Source organism: Pseudophryne corroboree, chromosome 7 (genome assembly GCF_028390025.1).
Source record: "Pseudophryne corroboree isolate aPseCor3 chromosome 7, aPseCor3.hap2, whole genome shotgun sequence".
Classification (NCBI taxonomy): Eukaryota; Metazoa; Chordata; class Amphibia; order Anura; family Myobatrachidae; genus Pseudophryne; species Pseudophryne corroboree.
In genome coordinates this window covers 387679213-387698892 of record NC_086450.1, presented here as the reverse complement: position 1 = coordinate 387698892, position 19680 = coordinate 387679213, and the positions used below count along the sequence as shown (strand labels likewise).

Below are 19680 nucleotides of genomic sequence, written 5' to 3'. Positions count from 1 at the left end.
ACTAGAGCACAGGTTCTCAAACTCGGTCCTCAGGACCCCACACAGTGCATGTTTTGCAGGTCTCCTCACAGATCACAAGTGAAATAATTAGCTCCACCTGTGGACCTTTTAAAATGTGTCAGTGAGTAATTAATACACCTGTGCACTTGCTGGGTTACCTGCAAAACATGCACTGTGTGGGGTCCTGAGGACCGAGTTTGAGAACCACTGAACTAGAGCAATGGATTTCTATGTGACACAGCAAAATATTATCTTTTCGATACAAACTACCCTTATTCTCATTCCTCCTATCAGCTTTTATTTTAGTTTATTACACAAATCCTATTTTGCTGCCTTTTTTTATGTCCTAAAACCTGCTTGTTTTGAAGTATTATCCCAAAGCCAGATTAAGGGGTACTCGGGGTACGTTACCCCGGGCTGGCCCACCAGCTTTAGTCACAGCTGCAGTGCAAAGTGCACCACAATCTGTATAAATTACAAAGAGGGAGGGGGTGGAGTCTGAGCCCGGGGGGATGGGAGGTGCTACAGGCACTGTGACTTCAGTGCTAGCAGCATCACATGTGAGAGAAGGAGGCAGGAGACGCAGGGGTAGACAGTGTGTCCACAGCCCACCCAGTCAGTCAGTGATAGTGTAAGGTAAGAGGGAGGAGATGTTCTGTACTTTGCACATGTGCAGTACGGGACTGTGACAGTGGACGCAGGATGGCATCAGTAAGTGACAGTCTGATGCCATTTGCGGGCAGTGACTGCCTCTGTTTCTCCAAGCAGAGGCGTGTCTCCGCTGTTGCAGGGGAGTGAAGAGGTCAGGATCTCTGTCAGAGGATGGAGATTTCCTGGCTTCATGGTAGCTTCTTCGGTGGCTGGCTTGCACAACCCCATGGATCATGCAGCCAGCCGATGGTGCCGGGGAAGGTCCGATACTGTGTCCTTGGACACTGTTCGGATCAGTAATACAGCAGGAGGTATGACGCCCCCTGCTGCATTACCATATTAGTGCAATCGCTGCTGCCTCTATGTAAGCAGCAGTGATAGCAACTCCGTCCACATCTGAATGAGGGCCCATCCCTGGATCCCAAATGTTGGTCTTTAGGGCCCCCCAGTCTTAAGTGACTCTGGTCCCGAAAGCCTTAATCCAGCTCTGTATTATCCTAAAGTTATTTATATAGCACCACAAGGGTTCTGCAGCTCCTTACAAAGTACAGAAACAAATCAATTAAACAAGAAATACGTATCTTACAGTACAAAACAATGCAGGACAAGGACATGGCTTCTAGACATTTCTGCATCAGCGATCATACCACTCGGCTATGCAGCACAGGGTGGCAGCAACAAAGGGTAGGTGCCAATGTGGGTAGTATGGAGTAAAGGATAATGAAAGTAAGGGACAAAGAAGCACATGAGGGAAGAGGTCCCTGCTTGTAAGAGCTTACATGCTAAATGGGAGGGGCAAACAGATAGGGGTGACACAGATGGCAAAGACCGTGAGGAAGGAGCAGTGAGTTAGGATGAGAGCTGGATGGCATTGATGAAGACATGGGTCTTGAGAGCCTGTTTGAAGTATTGAAGAGAGGTGGAGAGTCTGATAGGGAGAGAGTTCCTGAGGTAGGGAGCAGCACCGGCAAAATCTTGCAGACGGGAGTGGGAGGAAATAATTGGTAGGCAGGAGAAGGTGACATGCATTTGTGGAACAAAGTGGGCGAGAGAGTGAAGGGAGATTAGGTCAGAGATGTAAATTGGAGTGAGGGCTTTGTAGTGTGAGTAGCTCGAATTGGAGCCTGGAGGGGAGGCCTATTAAGTACATTTGGATAGGAAGATGAGCTGGGCAGAAGCATTAAGAACAGATTGGAGTGGAGAGAGGCGGGAGTCTGGAAGACCAGTTAGTAGGAAGTTACAGTAGTCCAATCTGGAGATGACCAGTGAGTGGATTATGGTCTTAGTGGCCTCCAGGATGAGAAAGGGTCTGACCCTAGAAATGTTTCTGAGATGGAGATGGCAGAACTGTGAATGTGTGGTTTGAAGGAGAGGGAGGAGTCAAAGATAACTCCAGGACAGGGCACTTGGGGGCTAGAGGAGATGGTTGTGTCGTCAATCGATAATTAAATAGTGGGAGGAGAGGTTATATGGGAGGGCGGGAAGATGATCAGCACAGTCTTAGTGTGGGATAAATATATTGGCTATTTGTGTTCAAATTGTAATGAGCTTAATTTCGGAACAGTTGTATCACTTGTTATCACTCCAAGCATACCCTAGAATATAATGTGCAGTTTAAACTAAGCTTCTGAAACTGAATACATTCACTACCTAGAAAGAATTTAAGAAAAAAACTCACTTATAAATTATTATTTACTAAATCTGACGCTAGAGCAGGGATGGGGAACCTTTGGCCCTCCAGCTGTTTCTGAACTACACATCCCAGCATGTCCTTCAATAGTTTTAGCATGGGCAAATTGCAAAACTGTTGCAAGGCATGCTGGTATGTGTAGTTCAGAAACAGCTGGAGGGCCAAAGGTTCCCCCATCCCTGCTCTAGCGTCAGATTTAGTAAATAATAATTTATAAGTGAGTTTTTTTCTTACATTCTTTCTAGGTAGTGAATGTATTCAGTTTCGGAAGCTTCGTTTAAACTGCACATTATATTCTAGGGTTGTTAACTAAATTGATATTAATTTGCTTGCTCTGCTAATTATACATTTATGGTCAAGATTCTTACCTGAATGTCTCTGAAGAAGCATTCCTGAAAATAAAAGTGAAAATTGGTTTGTGCTTTGTTCTTTTTGATAACGTGAACTAGATCAAGTTGTGTCGACAGTACTTCCCTTAGAAAAAAAAAATAGTTACACATACATTTAGGAAGGTAGGGGAACTTGCCTTTCTCATAGATAGAGATTTGAGGAAGAGGATAACGGGGAAGGTCAGGAGAAATTGGTTGGTGATATTGTTTCTGCTTTATGTTTACACTGCAATTTAGATTTCAGTTTGAACACACCCCACCCAAATCTAACTCTCTCTGCACATGTTACAGCTTCCCCTTCAGTGCACATGGTTTTGCCCGTTAGAGGAACATTTTGCTTTTGCAATCAACCTTGAATTAGACCCATAATGCATACCCCCCAACATCGGGAGATGGGAAGGAGGAACTCCCTGGCGCGGCCCCCGTTTTCCGCCACTATGGGGGGATGGCCAGCGCTCTGTGAGCTGCTGGCATGCCCCCAGTCCCTCTTCGTCTATTCAAGCAGCGAGTGACAGGAGACTCCCAACTGCCCACCGCAGGACACTGAGGACAGTGGGAGTGTCCCCCAAAAATGGGACTGTCCTGCAAAAATCGCGACAGTTGGGGGGGGGGGGGGGGTACGCATAATGCATATATTGAAGCAAGCCTCTCGCTCAGTGAAAGATATTGCATTGGACTGAAGTTAACATCCTCAATACCCATGGAGACAATGATAGCTGATGAGTTACAGACTGTGGATATTTAATTATTTAGAATACCAACCTTAAGAAGAACGGTCGTTCAAACATTTATGAAGCTTATCTGTGCAGTTTACTGCTTAGACAAGAAGCATAAACAACCTGGTCTTATACTGCTGCCATCCAAGGACAAGTTATGTTTTTTGTGTCTTGTATTGTGGTATGGTACAGGTTACTGTATCTTGAAGACTAGCAATCCTGTTTAGGTTGTAAACTCTAGAAAACACCTCTCTGTTTTTCATTGCTGTTTGTTATTCTGGTTTGTTCAATGAGTCACTCTCTTTGGAAAAAGAGCTGCAGTACCTGATGACACTATACAGATAAAAGTGTAAAACTAGTTACTAGATAATGCAGATGTTTATATTGGATGTATGCAGAGAGAAGTACGTTCTGCAAAATACACTGCAGCTGTTACAATGACTGAAATATATACTAGTGAATGCTATTTACAGAAGTAATTTATGATGCTAATTTGACTCAAGGGACTGCAGTTAAAATACCTACTGTCAGGATCCCGTAATCCTGACAACCGGTGAAATACTGCCTGGCAGAATCCCGACCTCCGCAGGGTATTCCCACCCGGTTGGTGGGTCCACGCCACCAACTGAGTGGGAATATATCAGTGGCCAGCAAAGCAAGCCTGCGAGGGGACTCAGTGCCTCGCTGCCGGGATTCCAACAGACGGGTTTTTGCTGTCAGTATACCCGTCTGTAAAACATACCAATTCCAACCACACAGCACTTGGCTCCAGTACTTCACGTTATTCAATTGTTATGGGTAATTTAATATTATTAGAGGCCTATTTATCAATATTAGGCATTAAGACAGAATTAATCTCAGTGATAGAAAATATTGTTTGGCCCAGTTTACCAAAATAAGTTAACTGGGGAGCTGTGGAACGGTAAGAAGCGATTTATCCTTTTGTCAGGTTCTCCATACACGTGTGACCTGACTGTGCAGGATCACAGACTCGGGCTTCTTATAGCAGAAACCCCCCGCCCTCCCCACAAAAAAAAAAAAACATACTATGAGAAAACAGCCATTGTTGACTTTTCTGAGTTTCTTAAATAGACTCCTTACTGTCAAATCTACATAGACTTCACTGGGGTGTGGTATGCAAGGTCGACGGTAACTAGGTCGACTGCTATTGGTCAACAGGGTCTCTAGGTCGACAGGTCAAAAAGTCGACATGAGTTTTTTTTTCAGTGTTGTTTTCTCCGTACAGTGACCGGGAACCCCAGTTAGTGCACCGTGTCCCCTTGCATGTCTCGCTTCTCTCGTCATACTTCAGGCAAGGTGCCTCGTTCTGCTTCAGCTGCGCTCGGCACAGGTTACTATTCCCAATCGTAGTCGACATGGATCGTTAAGTATGGAAAAGGTCCAAAAAAAAAGAAAAACATTGTGAAAAACTCATGTCGACCTAGAGACCCTGACGACCTAGAGACCCTGACAACCTAGAGACCGGTTCCCACTTTACTCTGTTCTATTCTATCTATCGATCTATCGATCTACATAACCAGCACATCCAAATAATCCAATATAGGAAAAGATCTTTACGTAGCATATTCAGCAGCAATAAACAAAAAGTGCAAGTGCAAAACCAACAGGACGTGAACAGATACTCATTATGGCTTCAATATAGGGTATAGCAATAACTTCCTAAGCCAAATGTCAGCCTTGGATGACAGCTGTTTCGGTGCAAGAGATGCACCTTCATCATGGATGTATATATAATACAATTTGTACTAAACTCACACACACGACTCGCAAACTGTCAAAGTGAAAATAGCTAACTGTCTATGATTCCAGTTGAATGTGTTATTTCTGTAACCGCACCATTAAACACACACACACACTCTCACACACACACACACACACACACACACACACACACACACACACACACACACACACGTGTTAGTTAGAGCCAATTAATGAGAATTGAACCCATGACCTCAGTGCTGTGAGTCAGTGATACTAGCTATGACATTATCCATACTGCTTTCTGTAACAAATAGAGTAACACAACTAATGAATGTGAATAGAATAACTTTCTATGATGTTAAATGTTGTTTTTTTAAAAGCACCATTAAATTAATGTAAATAGAAAAGCTTCTAATCTGCAGTGGTTTCAGTAGAAACTGCTGCCAAATAGAACACACCATAGTGGATTGTCATTTAGAAACCGCTAGGGATCGACGGCTGATTTAGTTTAAACACCTAAACCACTGCTTAGTAAATGTAGCCCATGATCTGTTGCAGGAAGTGTGAACTGTCCGGAACGCACCATCTTGAGGGCATGGCTACACATCCTTGACTGGAACTTCTGGACCTGTCAGATCTTTTCCCAGAAGCATGAGTAGTAATATTTGCTTCTCTGAGGTCCCTATAGATTTCTTGCCTCCTTGATTTAGTACAGGCCGAGTATCCCATATCCGGAATGCTCGGGACCAGGAGCATTCCAGACAGGGGCGTAGCCAGAACTTTGTGGGCCCCATAGCAAAATTTTGAAGGTGCCCTGTCCCAGTGCTTCTAGAGAGACAACTCTCTGCAGCAATGCCCCCACTTCTTATTGTGCCACATTACAGTGCTGCCCCAGTTCATATTATGTCACACTATAGTACCTCCACTTCTTATTGTGCCACATTACTGTGCCCCAGTTCATATTATGTCACACTATAGTACCTCCACTTCATAAAGTGCCACATTACTGTGCCCCAGTTCATATTATGTCACACTATAGTACCTCCACTTCATATTGTGCCACATTACTGTGCCCCAGTTCATATTCTGTCACACTATAGTACCTCCACTTCATAAAGTGCCACATTACAGTGCCCCAGTTCATATTATGTCACACTATAGTACCTCCACTTCATATTGTGCCACATTACAGTGCTGCCCCAGTTCATATTATGTCACACTATAGTACCTCCACTTCATAAAGTGCCACATTACTGTGCCACAGTTCATATTATGTCACACTATAGTACCTCCACTTCATAAAGTGCCACATTACAGTGCCCCAGTTCATATTATGTCACACTATAGTACCTCCACTTCTTATTATGCCACATTACAGTGCCCCAGTTCATATTATGTCACACTATAGTACCTCCACTTCATAAAGTGCCACATTACAGTGCCCCAGTTCATATTATGTCACGCTATAGCACCTCCACTTCATAAAGTGCCACATTACAGTGCCCCAGTTCATATTATGTCACGCTATAGCACCTCCACTTCATAAAGTGCCACATTACAGTGCCCCAGTTCATATTATGTCACGCTATAGTACCTCCACTTCATAAAGTGCCACATTACTGTGCCCCAGTTCATATTATGTCATGTTATAGTACCTCCACTTCATAAAGTGCCACATTACAGTGCCCCAGTTCATATTATGTCACGCTATAGCACCTCCACTTCATAAAGTGCCACATTACAGTGCCCCAGTTCATATTATGTCACGCTATAGCACCTCCACTTCATAAAGTGCCACATTACAGTGCCCCAGTTCATATTATGTCACGCTATAGTACCTCCACTTCATAAAGTGCCACATTACTGTGCCCCAGTTCATATTATGTCACACTATAGCACCTCCACTTCATATTGTGCCACATTACTGTGCCCCAGTTCATATTCTGTCACACTATAGTACCTCCACTTCATAAAGTGCCACATTACAGTGCCCCAGTTCATATTATGTCACACTATAGCACCTCCACTTCATATTGTGCCACATTACAGTGCCATAGGGGTGGTGTCTAGGGAGGTGGGGGTGGGTTTCCAGGGGGTAAGTGGCAGGTCCTGGTTGTAGTGAGGAAATGGCTGCAAAGCCACTCCCCCACCTCTCTGTGATTATCCACATACTCCAGTGACGTCCTGAAGCCGGCCACGTCATGATGTCACTACAGGGCCAAAATATTCCTGTTTTCAGAATATTTTGGTTAATGGGTATCCGGATAACGGATACCTGACATGTATACAGATGTGTCACAATGGACCAAGCCTCAATACACCATACGGCGCAAGATGCCCATCGCTACTGAGCCACACTATGCAGCATACCGACTTTTTCTTTACATTTATCACCTTATTTACATCACAAACACAGAGAAACACAACTGCAGTAGGCTGCAAATTTAATGGCACAGGAATTTGTTTTAAACATGTACGAAGTTGCAGATAAAGCACAAGGGAACTTGGCAAGAGAAAAAGCCATGGCTGCTGCATCGTGGCACTTTGTATACAGATTTAGACTCTGTCGCTGACAGATATATACACACACATAAAATTGATAGGTGCAGTCTGGCTGAGTAGTTTTGTCATCTCCAGCTGTTTTATTTGTGCAAATAAGGCGCTCAGTGCGGCCGAAGCGCACGAGACCTGGTGTGCCAAATGGGACTGTTTGGAGCAATTGCTGCCACAGAGTGTGAGGACACAACTGTATAACACCAACCTGAATCCCCAGGCTGAAGTGCTAGAGGTTTAAGTTTTATAAAGAGACGGGAGCACTCCTGACGAGCAAATAATAAAGTGTACTTAATTAGCAGCACCTGGCTCAGATGACCGTCTCTATTGATGCAGAGGCGGTCAAGGTGTACTTGTTTTTTTCACGCTTGGTTTCTTCATGTTAGTTCAGGCATTCCCAACCTCGGTTTTCAAGGCACACTAACAGTCCATTTTTAGTGATAGCCATGCTTGAGCACAGGTGACTTAATTAGTACCTCAGTTATTTTGATTAATCCATCTGTGCTAAAGCCTGGATAGCCATAAAACCTGCACTGTTAAGGGCCCTACACACTGGTTGATGTGTGCGGCCGATATGAACAATCTCGTTCAGTAATGAATGAGAAATTGTTCATATATTTCAGTGTGTAGGCACCAGTGATGAACGATGCGCGGTCCCGCAATATCGTCCATATTAGCATGCGGGGCTATGGGGCCGGGTGACATCAGGTTGCTGGGTCGTCTGCCGGCCGTATCGGCAGTCGGGCACTTCGGCCAGTGTGTAGGGCTCATTAGTGTGCCTTGAAGACGGAAGTTGGGAATGCCTGTGTTAGTTAGTTTATTTTTTCAAAGGGATGTATGTTGTCAGATTAGGTTGATTTTGTGTTTTGTTTGTCTATTATCTGATTATTACGTATGACCTGATCACAGGGATTTATGTACATGTACCTGTGTTTGGAAACTCATTAGTACAATAAATCACTGTGCATTTTCAGTGCAGTTGTTTCTTTAACAGATCGGTCTTCAGTAGCTGGAAAATTTGCTCTGCTGACGGTGTAACCTTACACAAACATGCCTCGAAAGGTGTACATGGCGCTTGTTTCCACAAACACTAAAATGTCACATTGTGGCTTCTGAAGCAGTAATAGAAATGGTTTGTCCTGCCCTGGGCTTGTACTGTGCAGAGGTAACAGCTGAATGCTGGAACGTCAGCGGGAGAGCTTGTTGTATACTGATTGTTAAATTGTATGAGGGGCCGTTCAAGTCAAAATTACAGCTTTCTGGATATAACATATAGCTAATTGTTGCTTTCTGGATATGGTGTATGCTGAGATGGATAAAATTGTTCCAATTTGAATAGAAAAAGAAAGCTCTGTGTCAGATGGAAATGAAAATGAGTCAATATTTGCAATAACATATCTCTTACACATTATGTAATGCTAGAGACAATAAGTATTATACATCTACTTTTCCAATTATGTCTGTGTGTTGGGGTGGGGTCAGCACAAATTCAGCTTTCCTCCCATTTAGACAAAATCTTGGATGTATCGGCAGGTTTAGCAAGCTTTTATCTTTTTTTTTTTTTTTTTCTTCTTTTTTTTACTAAAATAACTTGAAAACGAGTAGGTTCACACTATTATTTTAGTATCACCTGAATGCATTAGAAGGCTTTTGAAGACGCTTTCCTGAAAAGCTGCCCCAAACTCTTTAATCCTCATTTTTTCGTAACCAGGTGGCATTTCCCATACTTATAAAGGGAAATGCGATCTGGACGAATTTACTAACAATAAAAAAGAATTATTGTGTAAACACTGGTCTCACTGCGAATCCTGTACTAAGCTATGCAGGGAACAGGCCAGTGTGATCAGCTATGAGTGTCCAATGAACACACAAGCGGATCAGGGTGAAAAAAAATACTCTCCTAAACCCAGGAACCGGTGCTCCGGTGAAGGCTGACGGTCATCGGGTCCTCCTGCACTGCTGCGTGACCCCCAATTAAGTAAAGTGATGCGGCAACTAACTTTACAGCACCAGGGGTCACAGCAGGAAGAGGATCCGATTACTGTCAGCCCTCCCGGAACACTGATCACCAATCCCTGTGTGTAGGGGAGTTGAGGCATTAGTCCCCCTTACATCAGTGACATATTGCTGCAGTGTCCTGATTGGGAATATTAAAAATGTAAAAAAATCTCTATTCCCCCATCTCAACTGAAAATGGTCGTGATTGGCAAAGCAAAATGAAGAATTTCCCTGTTTCCTTGAGCGATCGCCAATCATCAATGGACTGACTATCGGCAGATTGCCAGTTCCGGTAGGGTCGAGAAATTGGGGTTTAAATGTATGAAGGGCCTTTACACTGTGGTGACCAGGCCATGATGATGTCACACCCCCTGCACTTGACACCTGGTCTCCATGAGATCCTGGAGGGGAGTTCCCGATACTTGGCAAGTATGCATTTTTACTAAAACCAGAGGGAATCTCCAACTATTAAAAGATGGCCAAAGAGTGAATGATAACTAGTAATGGTAAATAATACTTGAGACACTTTGTGTGTTCTGTCCGGCTATTAATCTATATAGTCCACAGTCTGCATGCACTACAGTCACTTACTGCACATGCAACAGTCCTTTACTGTATATTAATGTAACTGTCTGCCGGGATCCTGGAGGTGAAACGTGGGTTAATATCAGGGCAATGACCTGGACGGTGGTTAAACATTTACAGTAAATACTCCTGGTCACTGCTGCCACCTTTGCTGTTTGTGTCTGAGCAGTATCCGTGTGACAGGTTGGGAATAAAACATCCATTGTACGCTGCTTAGCAGAAGCCTAATGATGACAATGGAACACCACTCCGACCTGTTAGTCAAGTCAAAAATCTAAATAAAGACTATTAAGTCTAGCCATTTGTGCAAAATAATTACATATAGCGGCCCATCGCATTCCCCTTTCTTATTCCTCTGTCTAGCAAATTCTAAGGGCTGCCCTTTTGTGGGATTGTTAAACCATATTTTATACTTTCTTAATTGATTTTAGTAAAAGTTAACAGAGATGATCACTGATACTTAAACAAGCCGCCGTTCCCCTGCCTTTGGACAATGTGAGAATAAGTTGAAATGCGTTGGTTATGGTACACTGGGATCCCGGCCGCCAGAATGCCGGCAGGGGGGCGAGTGCAATGAAGCACCTTGCCGATTGCTGCGCTCGCCACAGGTTCTATTCCCACTCTATGGGTGTCGAGGACTCCCACTAGTGGGAATAGCCCTTGTTAGCTGGGATTCCGGCTGTAGGCATTGTCAGTGGTTGGGTTTCCGGCGTTGGTATCATGACCCCTGGGATCCCAACTCCTGGCAATGTAACCATATCCCGTTGAAATTATGTGCGTTGTCTCTTTTCTTGAGGACAGTTGTTTTGATCCTTACCCCAAGAGTTGTGCACATTTTCATTTTTATCGTATGAAAGTAAATGAACAAAGTTTGCTTTTTATCATTTTTTTTTTTTTTCTACTTGCACAAACCTGCTATTTAACACCATTTAAAAAGCTCCAGTACTTTCCTTATGACCACTAACAGCCTCCTGTATGATTCGGCAAATAAAATTGTCATTGGGTCCGGGAAGGTCACCCCACTTTTTCATGCACTTCTCTCACATTGCATGTGGCTGACAATTCTCAAACTCCCACTGCGAGTACCGCGAATAGGCATTATTAATTGGATTGGAGAATTCTCAGGAACGCACATTTGTTGCATGAAACCTCTTGCAACACGATTGGATTGGATTGACCGCTAAGCTTTGGAGAGGGATAAAGTGCATAAAGATAAAGTACCAGCCAACCAGCTCCTGTCCTTTTCACACCCAGCCTGTAACATGACAGTTAGGAGTGGATTGGCTGGTACTTTACCTCCGTCCACTTTATCTCTTTCTAAAGATTTCATAGATTTTCTGTAGCCAACATATATCATTGTTCAATATTGTTTGGCTTATTGCCACTAGATTCATCAGTTCACTACACTGAGCCATCTTCCTTCTCCATTCTTTGTCACCTTTCTGCTGAGTTTTGCTATATAAGCTGTGAACTGGTTTTCACCACATACTGTATGTCTCTTGGGGCCAGATGTAATGAAACTCGAGTTGACCAGAGGTGCGGGTTCCCGGCCAAACTCTGAAAACCATGCCTTGTAAGTGATTACCGCTTTAAAATAAAAATGTCTGTATTCGGCCAGGAACACTCTCCTCCGGCCAACTCAGACTTCATTACATCCAGCCCTTGGTCTTTATATGGGTTAAATGACTGTTGGTGTTTGGTGAAATTTAGCTAGAAAAGGGAGAGGAGAGCTTCACTTGTCAGGCTGTTATGTCACTTATCCATACTTGCCGACTTCCGGCTGCTCCCTCCGGGAGGTGGGCAGCCGGGTCTACACAACAGGGGACATGGCACCATCATAGGTGGGCGATGTGGAGGTGCAATCGCGTCATTGTGGCCCCGCCCTCACTATACAATGACCAATTTACTGGCATTGTAAAGTGGGGGGCGGGGCTCCAATGACATGGATTTTCTGAAGCTTCCCAGACGTTCTGGGAGAGTAGACAAGTATGCAGTATTATCATCGAATATATTGAATGAATACTTTCCATATAAATGGCAACTTTAGTTTCTACATTGCAGCAATTTGTTAGGATGTTTAGAATAAAGCCCAGTACACGCTAAACGACCCGATGCCAGCGGAGAAGGGAGCAACGGCGGGGGGGGGGACTACGCCCATGCTGCATCTGCAGCATGGCTGTCGTTAACGAGGACCTCCCTCGTCTGTACATGTTCAGACGAGGGAGGGGGTCGTTAACGATGCACAGCAGCTTGCATCGTTAACAACATTGAGTGCCCACTCTGGACGAGATTGTAAAAGATCTCGCTCAGATCGGCCCTTCTGAGCGAGATCTTTCACTTTCTCGTCTAGTGTGTATGGGGCTTAAAACTAGCCATAGAAGAACTGATCCAACAGACATTGATGCACATATCATTATTTTATTTAATTAGACTGTTGTGTAACTCCTCTCCCATTCCGCAATAAAAATTGTTTGCGTCATTTATCCAGCACCTGCCCATGTCTCATGGTGTCTCTGACTTTTCACCTTTGCTCTCTGCCTTTGTTTTGCATAGATGAACAACACAGTGTCTGTACAGTTTTCGGCAATGGAGGCAAATGTATCGAATTCTACTCTGAATCCCAACCCAGGTCAGACAACTCTTGGCAGCCTCATAGATTTATTGAATGTGAACACTGATACTGGATCTCCACAGCAGACGGTTTCCAATACTTCTGCAGATGGCGATCAGTTATTCCTGACAACGGCTGCAGCAAAAGGAATCGCAGGAGTGTTTGTTTGGACCGCTCTGTTGCTAACTTGTCACCAGGTATGGGAAGTTTTCACCTGTTCAATATTGATTATAGTTGAGCATATAAGTATATGGAGAAACATCTGTCTGTCTGTCTGTCTGTCTGTCTATCGGGCCGTAACTAGGGGGGGCTAAGGGGGCATGCGCCCCGGGTGCAGGATTTGAGGGGGCTCTGAGGAGTTAAAGAGGAACAGGGTTTTTATTTATTTTTTGCCGGCAGTGTTGTGCTTCTCCAGTGAGACAGCAGACTGCTCCCGGGCAGTGTCTCTGACCCAACTGTCTGCCCGGAGCTGGCTCAGACGCCGTGCAGGTGAGCTGCAGTACCTGGATCTCTCCTATGCTGGCTACTGTCTTAAACTCTTTTCTTTGCCATGCAGTGCTGCAACTAGCGTGCGGTGCACCATACAAGCTATAGAAGCGAGCTGTTGGTGCTGTGTTTTTCAGCAGGCTATGATCCCGGCTGCCTGCCCAGCAACAACCGATAACAAGCTGCAGGCTACACCACATTGAGAGGACACACTGCCTCAGGCTTATGCTTGTTAACAGGTGCAGTCACCGATGTTACAGAAATCAAAGGTTCACTTTGCTCGCTGTCTACTTGACAGTGGAAACCTCCAAATCTCACAGCAGCTTTGTGGTGAGTTTAAAACAGACTTTATTATCGGCACCATGCTCCCATTTAGCAGTATCAACCTCCGCTTTGCCTCCCAGATGGGGGGATTTGGTGTAGCTTATAGGGGGATGTAGTGTAGTGATGTATGTAGTGTAGTAATGTATTGCAGTATATAGGGGCATGTAGTGCACTGATGTGGTGTAGCATGTAAGGGGATGTAGTGCAGTATATTGGGTATGTAGTGCAGTGTATAGGGGCATGTGGTGTAGTGATGTAGTTCAGCGTGTAGGGGATGTAGTATAGTGATGTAGTGCAGTGGATAGGGAGTAGCGCAGTGATGAAGTGTTATGATTATAGTGCAATGTATGGGGACACACAGAGGAGCATGTAGTGGAACACGCAGCTGGAGGTGCATGTGACGCATAGAGCATTTGAGGCACATAGGGGAATATTGTCCAATAGTGTCCCCTTTTTTTTCAACATATTTGATAATTAATTAATTTAGGCTGACTGGGTTTGTTTTTCTGTTTGTTTCTTTCTTTTCTTGTCTTTGATTTATTTATGGGGGGGGGGGGGGGGTTTGTGACGGGCGCCAAATTACTACCTTGCCCCGGGTGACGAAAATCCTATTTTCGGCCTGCCTATCTATCTCTATCTATCTATCTATCTATCTATCTATCTATCTATCTATCTACTGTAACAGACCCTTGGCTTTAGATTTAACTGCTCTCAGATACTTTAAAATAGTGTAGCAGTAGAAGTTTAATGCATCTACGTTCCGGAGTTGCAGCCGCATTAAAGATGCATTCAACTTCTACTGCTGCATTATTTATAAGTCTCTGAGTGCCGCCTCCATCGATTTTTATATATATATATATATATATATATATATATACACATATATATATATATATATATATATATATATATATATATATATATATATATATATATATATATATATATATATATAATACACACACACACACACACACACACACTGCTCAAAAAAATAAAGGGAACACAAAAATAACACATCCTAGATCTGAATGAATGAAATACTCCTATTAAATACTTTGTTCTTTACATAGTTGAATGTGCTGACAACAAAATCACACAAAAATTATCAATGGAAATCAGATTTATTAACACATGGAGGTCTGGATTTGGAGTCACCCTCAAAATTAAAGTGGAAAAACACACTACAGGCTAATCCAACTTTGATGTAATGTCCTTAAAACAAGTCAAAATGAGGCTTAGTAGTGTGTGTGGCCTCCACGTGCCTGTATGACCTCCCTACAATGCCTGGGCATGCTCCTGATGAGGTGGCGGATGGTCTCCTGAGGGATCTCCTCCCAGACCTGGACTAAAGCATCCGCCAACTCCTGGACAGTCTGTGGTGCAACGTGGCATTGGTGGATGGAGCGAGACATGATGTCCCAGATGTGCTCAATTGGATTCAGGTCTGGGGAACGGGCGAGCCAGTCCATAGCATACATATATAAATATATATATATATAAAAATTATTATTGTTATTATATGGAGTATTACCTCCAATCATAATTCTGTGAACAGCGCACACAGGGCCTGATGAATTACCTAGTAGGTACTGTGTTTGGGGGAGTGTCGGGTGCGGGGGAGACGCGGATGGAAGAGGTGCTGGGGTGGGTGTTTTAGGGGCTGTGAGTATATGTATGTATGTATGTATATATATATATATATATATATATATATATATATATATATATATATATATATTATTAGAACGACAGGAAGCCACTTAAAAGCACTTAGCACTGGGTGCCCCAACGCTACCTCATATTTTCACACAAGTCCTAAAAGTAGATAAAGGGGTATATTCAATTTAAGTCAGATCCATTCCGACATTCATTTGTCGGAATGGATTCAACCTGGTCTATTCAAATAACATTTCAATTCGTCTTTTGAAAAAGTCGAATTGAGATGTGAGAGGGGAGAGCCGCGCTACAGTAGGGCTGCCGCTGCTCTCCCCCTACCCCGGCGCTCTGCCTCTCCCTCTCCCTGTCAGCGGCGGGGGACCTGTCAGGCGGAGGGACCAGTAACTCAGCGGCGGCCGGGGGCGCCTATCGGAGGTATTGCTCTGCAGCCTGCCGCCCTGCTCCCGTCCCCGCATCACAGCCGCCGCTCCCGGCGGCTGTGATACATCCTCCAGCACTGCCCTCCTCCCGACGGCTCTTCCCCGTCTCCGCGCAGCTCTCCCCGCGTCCTTCACTAAGGTCCCGCATCTCAGTTCGACGATGTCGGACTGATATGGTCGAAAAGGGGGACAAAACCTGTTGATTTGGCCCCGTTTTCGACATTAACACGTGGATCGGCAGCTATTCCGCCGATCCATGTGCTTTTCGACAAGTCTAATGCCTCGGCTTGTCGAAAAGCTATGAATAGGTCGAATCACGTTTCGACCTTAAAAAGTCGAAAACTGCCGTCTTTTGGATGTGTTCATGTTTTGATTGCGGAATATGACACAATATCACATATCTGTGAGTGTAAAAAAAATGAATGTGACCCTTTGCTTTCATGCAAATGAATGTGACCCCCGGGCTCCTTGTGTAGCAATAACTGCTTGTAAACGGTTCCGGTAATTGTTGATAAGAAATAAAAAAACAACTACACTAAAGTAGCTCCCCTAGCGCCAATATAATTAGATTTGTTCAATTAACAACATGTATATGTCCCAAATCTGCACGCAGCTCACTATACACAGAGGGACTTCCCAGCCCTCTTCAAATATAAGAGAAAACTAAGAAAAAAAGGAACTACAAACAGCGCTTGCAGATTTCTTATTATAATAAATTTATTAATTCATTTTTATCTCAATGATAAATTTCCACTAGTAGTATTATAGTACCAAAACTAAAAAAATCTTTCCCTTGCCTTAACAACAAATTTGCATGTAAAATTACTAAAACCACATTAATACTTCATATTACATATAATAAAACATTCAATGCTCTGCTCCTTACATCAATTTAGCTAGCCCTTTTGGTGCAAAAAAGATACAATAGTTTCAATTAATCCTAGTGTTGCATTTAGTTGCTACAAAGCTTACAGCAGCTGAGTCCGTGGTTTGGTTACTTCTTTCCACTCGGTTCTCTGCTGAATCCTTTCTTTAATAGTTGTGATCTTGAGCTGGATGTTAAGGCACTAACGGGCAGATGTATTAACCTGGAGAAGGCATAAGGAAGTGATAAAGCAGTGTTAAGTGCAAGGTGATAATGCACCAGCCAATCAGCTCCTAACTGTTAATTTACATATGGGAGCTGATTGGCTGGTGTTTTTATCACCTTGCATTTATCACTGGTTTATCACTTCCTTATGCCTTCTCCAGGTTAATACATCTGCCCCTAAGTGAGATATACTACAGGTGAAAGGGATTGCATTTAATCACACACAGTCCGTCTATAATCCAGTAGCTTTTTTTCTCTCTCCCCCTCCTCACTTTAAAGTGACGCTGATCCAGTTAACAGTAATTTAATCATGCATAGCTCTTTGGAGCAGTAGGTTAGTGAGCAAAGTCACAGCTTTTATAAAACATGGCCATGTTAGGTTTTAATTACCACTCCGCCTCAGGTTAATGATTCTGTAGTTCTCCCGGCTCTGGTGCTGATCAACCTTTCGTAGTGAGCCTTATCCGGAGATACGTCCAAATTCCTCCTGATGCTCGGCGGTGGTGAATAAAGTTGTCACTGGCAAGTGAAGTGAAGAGACGCGTTTCACTGCCTACGGGCATCGGCAGCTTCCTCAGTCTGATGTTTCATTGTTGATAAGTCCTGGACATCGGCTTGGAGGAATTTTAACTAGTGATGAGCGGGTTCAGTTCCTCGGAATCCGAACCCCGCCGAACTTCACCCATTTTACACGGGTCCGAGGCATACTCTGATACTCCAGTATTGCTCGGTTAACCCGAGCGCGCCCGAACGTCATCATCCTGCTGTCGGATTCTCGCGAGATTCGGATTCTATATAAGGAGCCGTGCGTCGCCGCCATTTTTCACTCGTGCATTGGAAATGATAGTGAGAGGATGTGGCTGGCGTCCTCTCACTTTGTTTCAGAACTTTCAGGGGGCTGCAAATATCTTTATTCTGGGGACCAGCAGTATTATAGGAGGAGTACAGTGCAGAGTTTTGCTGACCAGTGACCACCAGTATTATACGTTCTCTGCCTGAAAAACGCTCCATATCTGTGCTGCATTGTAGTATATAGTAGGAGTACAGTGCATAATTTTGCTGACCACCAGTATATAATATATAGGAGTATGGTACAGAAGGCCACTGCTCTACCTACCTCTGTGTCGTCAAGTATACTATCCATCCATACCTGTAGTGCATTTCAGTTTTGCACAGTTTGCTGACCACCAGTATATAATATATAACAGTACGGTACAGTAGGCCACTGCTCTACCTACCTCTGTGTCGTCAAGTATACTATCCATCCATACCTGTGGTGCATTTCAGTTTTGCACAATTTGCTGACCACCAGTATATAATATATAGCAGTACGGTACAGTAGGCCACTGCTCTACCTCCCTCTGTGTCGTCAAGTATACTATCCATACATACCTGTGGTGCATTTCAGTTGTGCGCAGTATATATAGTAGTAGGCCATTGCTATTGATACTGGCATATAATTCCACACATTAAAAAATGGAGAACAAAAATGTGGAGGGTAAAATAGGGAAAGATCAAGATCCACTTCCACCTCGTGCTGAAGCTGCTGCCACTAGTCATGGCCGAGACGATGAAATGCCATCAACGTCGTCTGCCTAGGCCGATGCCCAATGTCATAGTAGAGAGCATGTAAAATCCAAAACACAAAAGTTCAGTAAAATGACCCAAAAATCTAAATTAAAAGCGTATGAGGAGAAGCGTAAACTTGCCAATATGCCATTTACGACACGGAGTGGCAAGGAACGGCTGAGGCCCTGGCCTATGTTCATGGCTAGTGGTTCAGCTTCAAATGAGGATGGAAGCACTCATCCTCTCGCTAGAAAAATGAAAAGACTTAAGCTGTCAAAAGCACAGCAAAGAACTGTGCGTTCTTCTAAATCACAAATCCCCAAGGAGAGTCCAATTGTGTCGGCTGCGATGCCTGACCTTCCCAACACTGGACGGGAAGAGGTGGCGCCTTCATTTGCACGCCCCCTGCAAGTGCTGGAAGGAGCACCCGCAGTCCAGTTCCTGATAGTCAAATTGAAGATGTCACTGTTGAAGTACACCAGGATGAAGATATGGGTGTTGCTGGCGCTGAGGAGGAAATTGACAAGGAGGATTCTGATGGTGAGGTGGTTTGTTTAAGTCAGGCACCCGGGGAGACACTTGTTGTCCGTGGGACGAATATGGCCATTGACATGCCTGGTCAAATTACAAAAAAAATCACCTCTTCGGTGTGGAATTATTTTAACACAAATGCGGACAACAGGTGTCAAGCCGTGTGTTGCCTTTGTCAAGCTGTAATAAGTAGGGGTAAGGACGTTAACCACCTCGGAACATCCTCCCTTATACGTCACCTGCAGCGCATTCATCATAAGTCAGTGACAAGTTCAAAAACTTTGGATGACAGCGGAAGCAGTCCACTGACCACTAAATCCCTTCCTCTTGTAACCAAGCTCCTGCAAACCACACCACCAACTCCCTCCGTGTCAATTTCCTCCTTACACAGGAAAGCCAATAGTCCTGCAGGCCATGTCACTGGCAAGTCTGACGAGTCCTCTCCTGCCTGGGATTCCTCCGATGCCTTGAGTGTAACGCCTACTGCTGCTGGCGCTGCTGTTGTTGCTGCTGGGAGTCGATCGTCATCCCAGAGGGGAAGTCGGAAGACCACTTGTACTACTTCCAGTAAGCAATTGACTGTCCAACAGTCCTTTGCGAGGAAGATGAAATATCACAGCAGTCATCCTGCTGCAAAGCGGATAACTCGGCCTTGGCAGCCTG

General features: G+C 44.1%; 1 protein-coding gene across 1 annotated transcript in view; it reads left to right on the top strand.

Annotated features, from left to right (window-relative positions):
• Positions 1 to 19680, top strand: part of TMEM184A (transmembrane protein 184A) — a 61632-nt gene that overhangs the window by 8192 nt on the left and 33760 nt on the right. The window contains exon 2 of the mRNA XM_063934598.1: positions 12861 to 13115. Coding sequence (XP_063790668.1) covers positions 12861 to 13115 — 255 coding nt within the window. The remainder of the gene's footprint in view (positions 1 to 12860; positions 13116 to 19680) is intronic.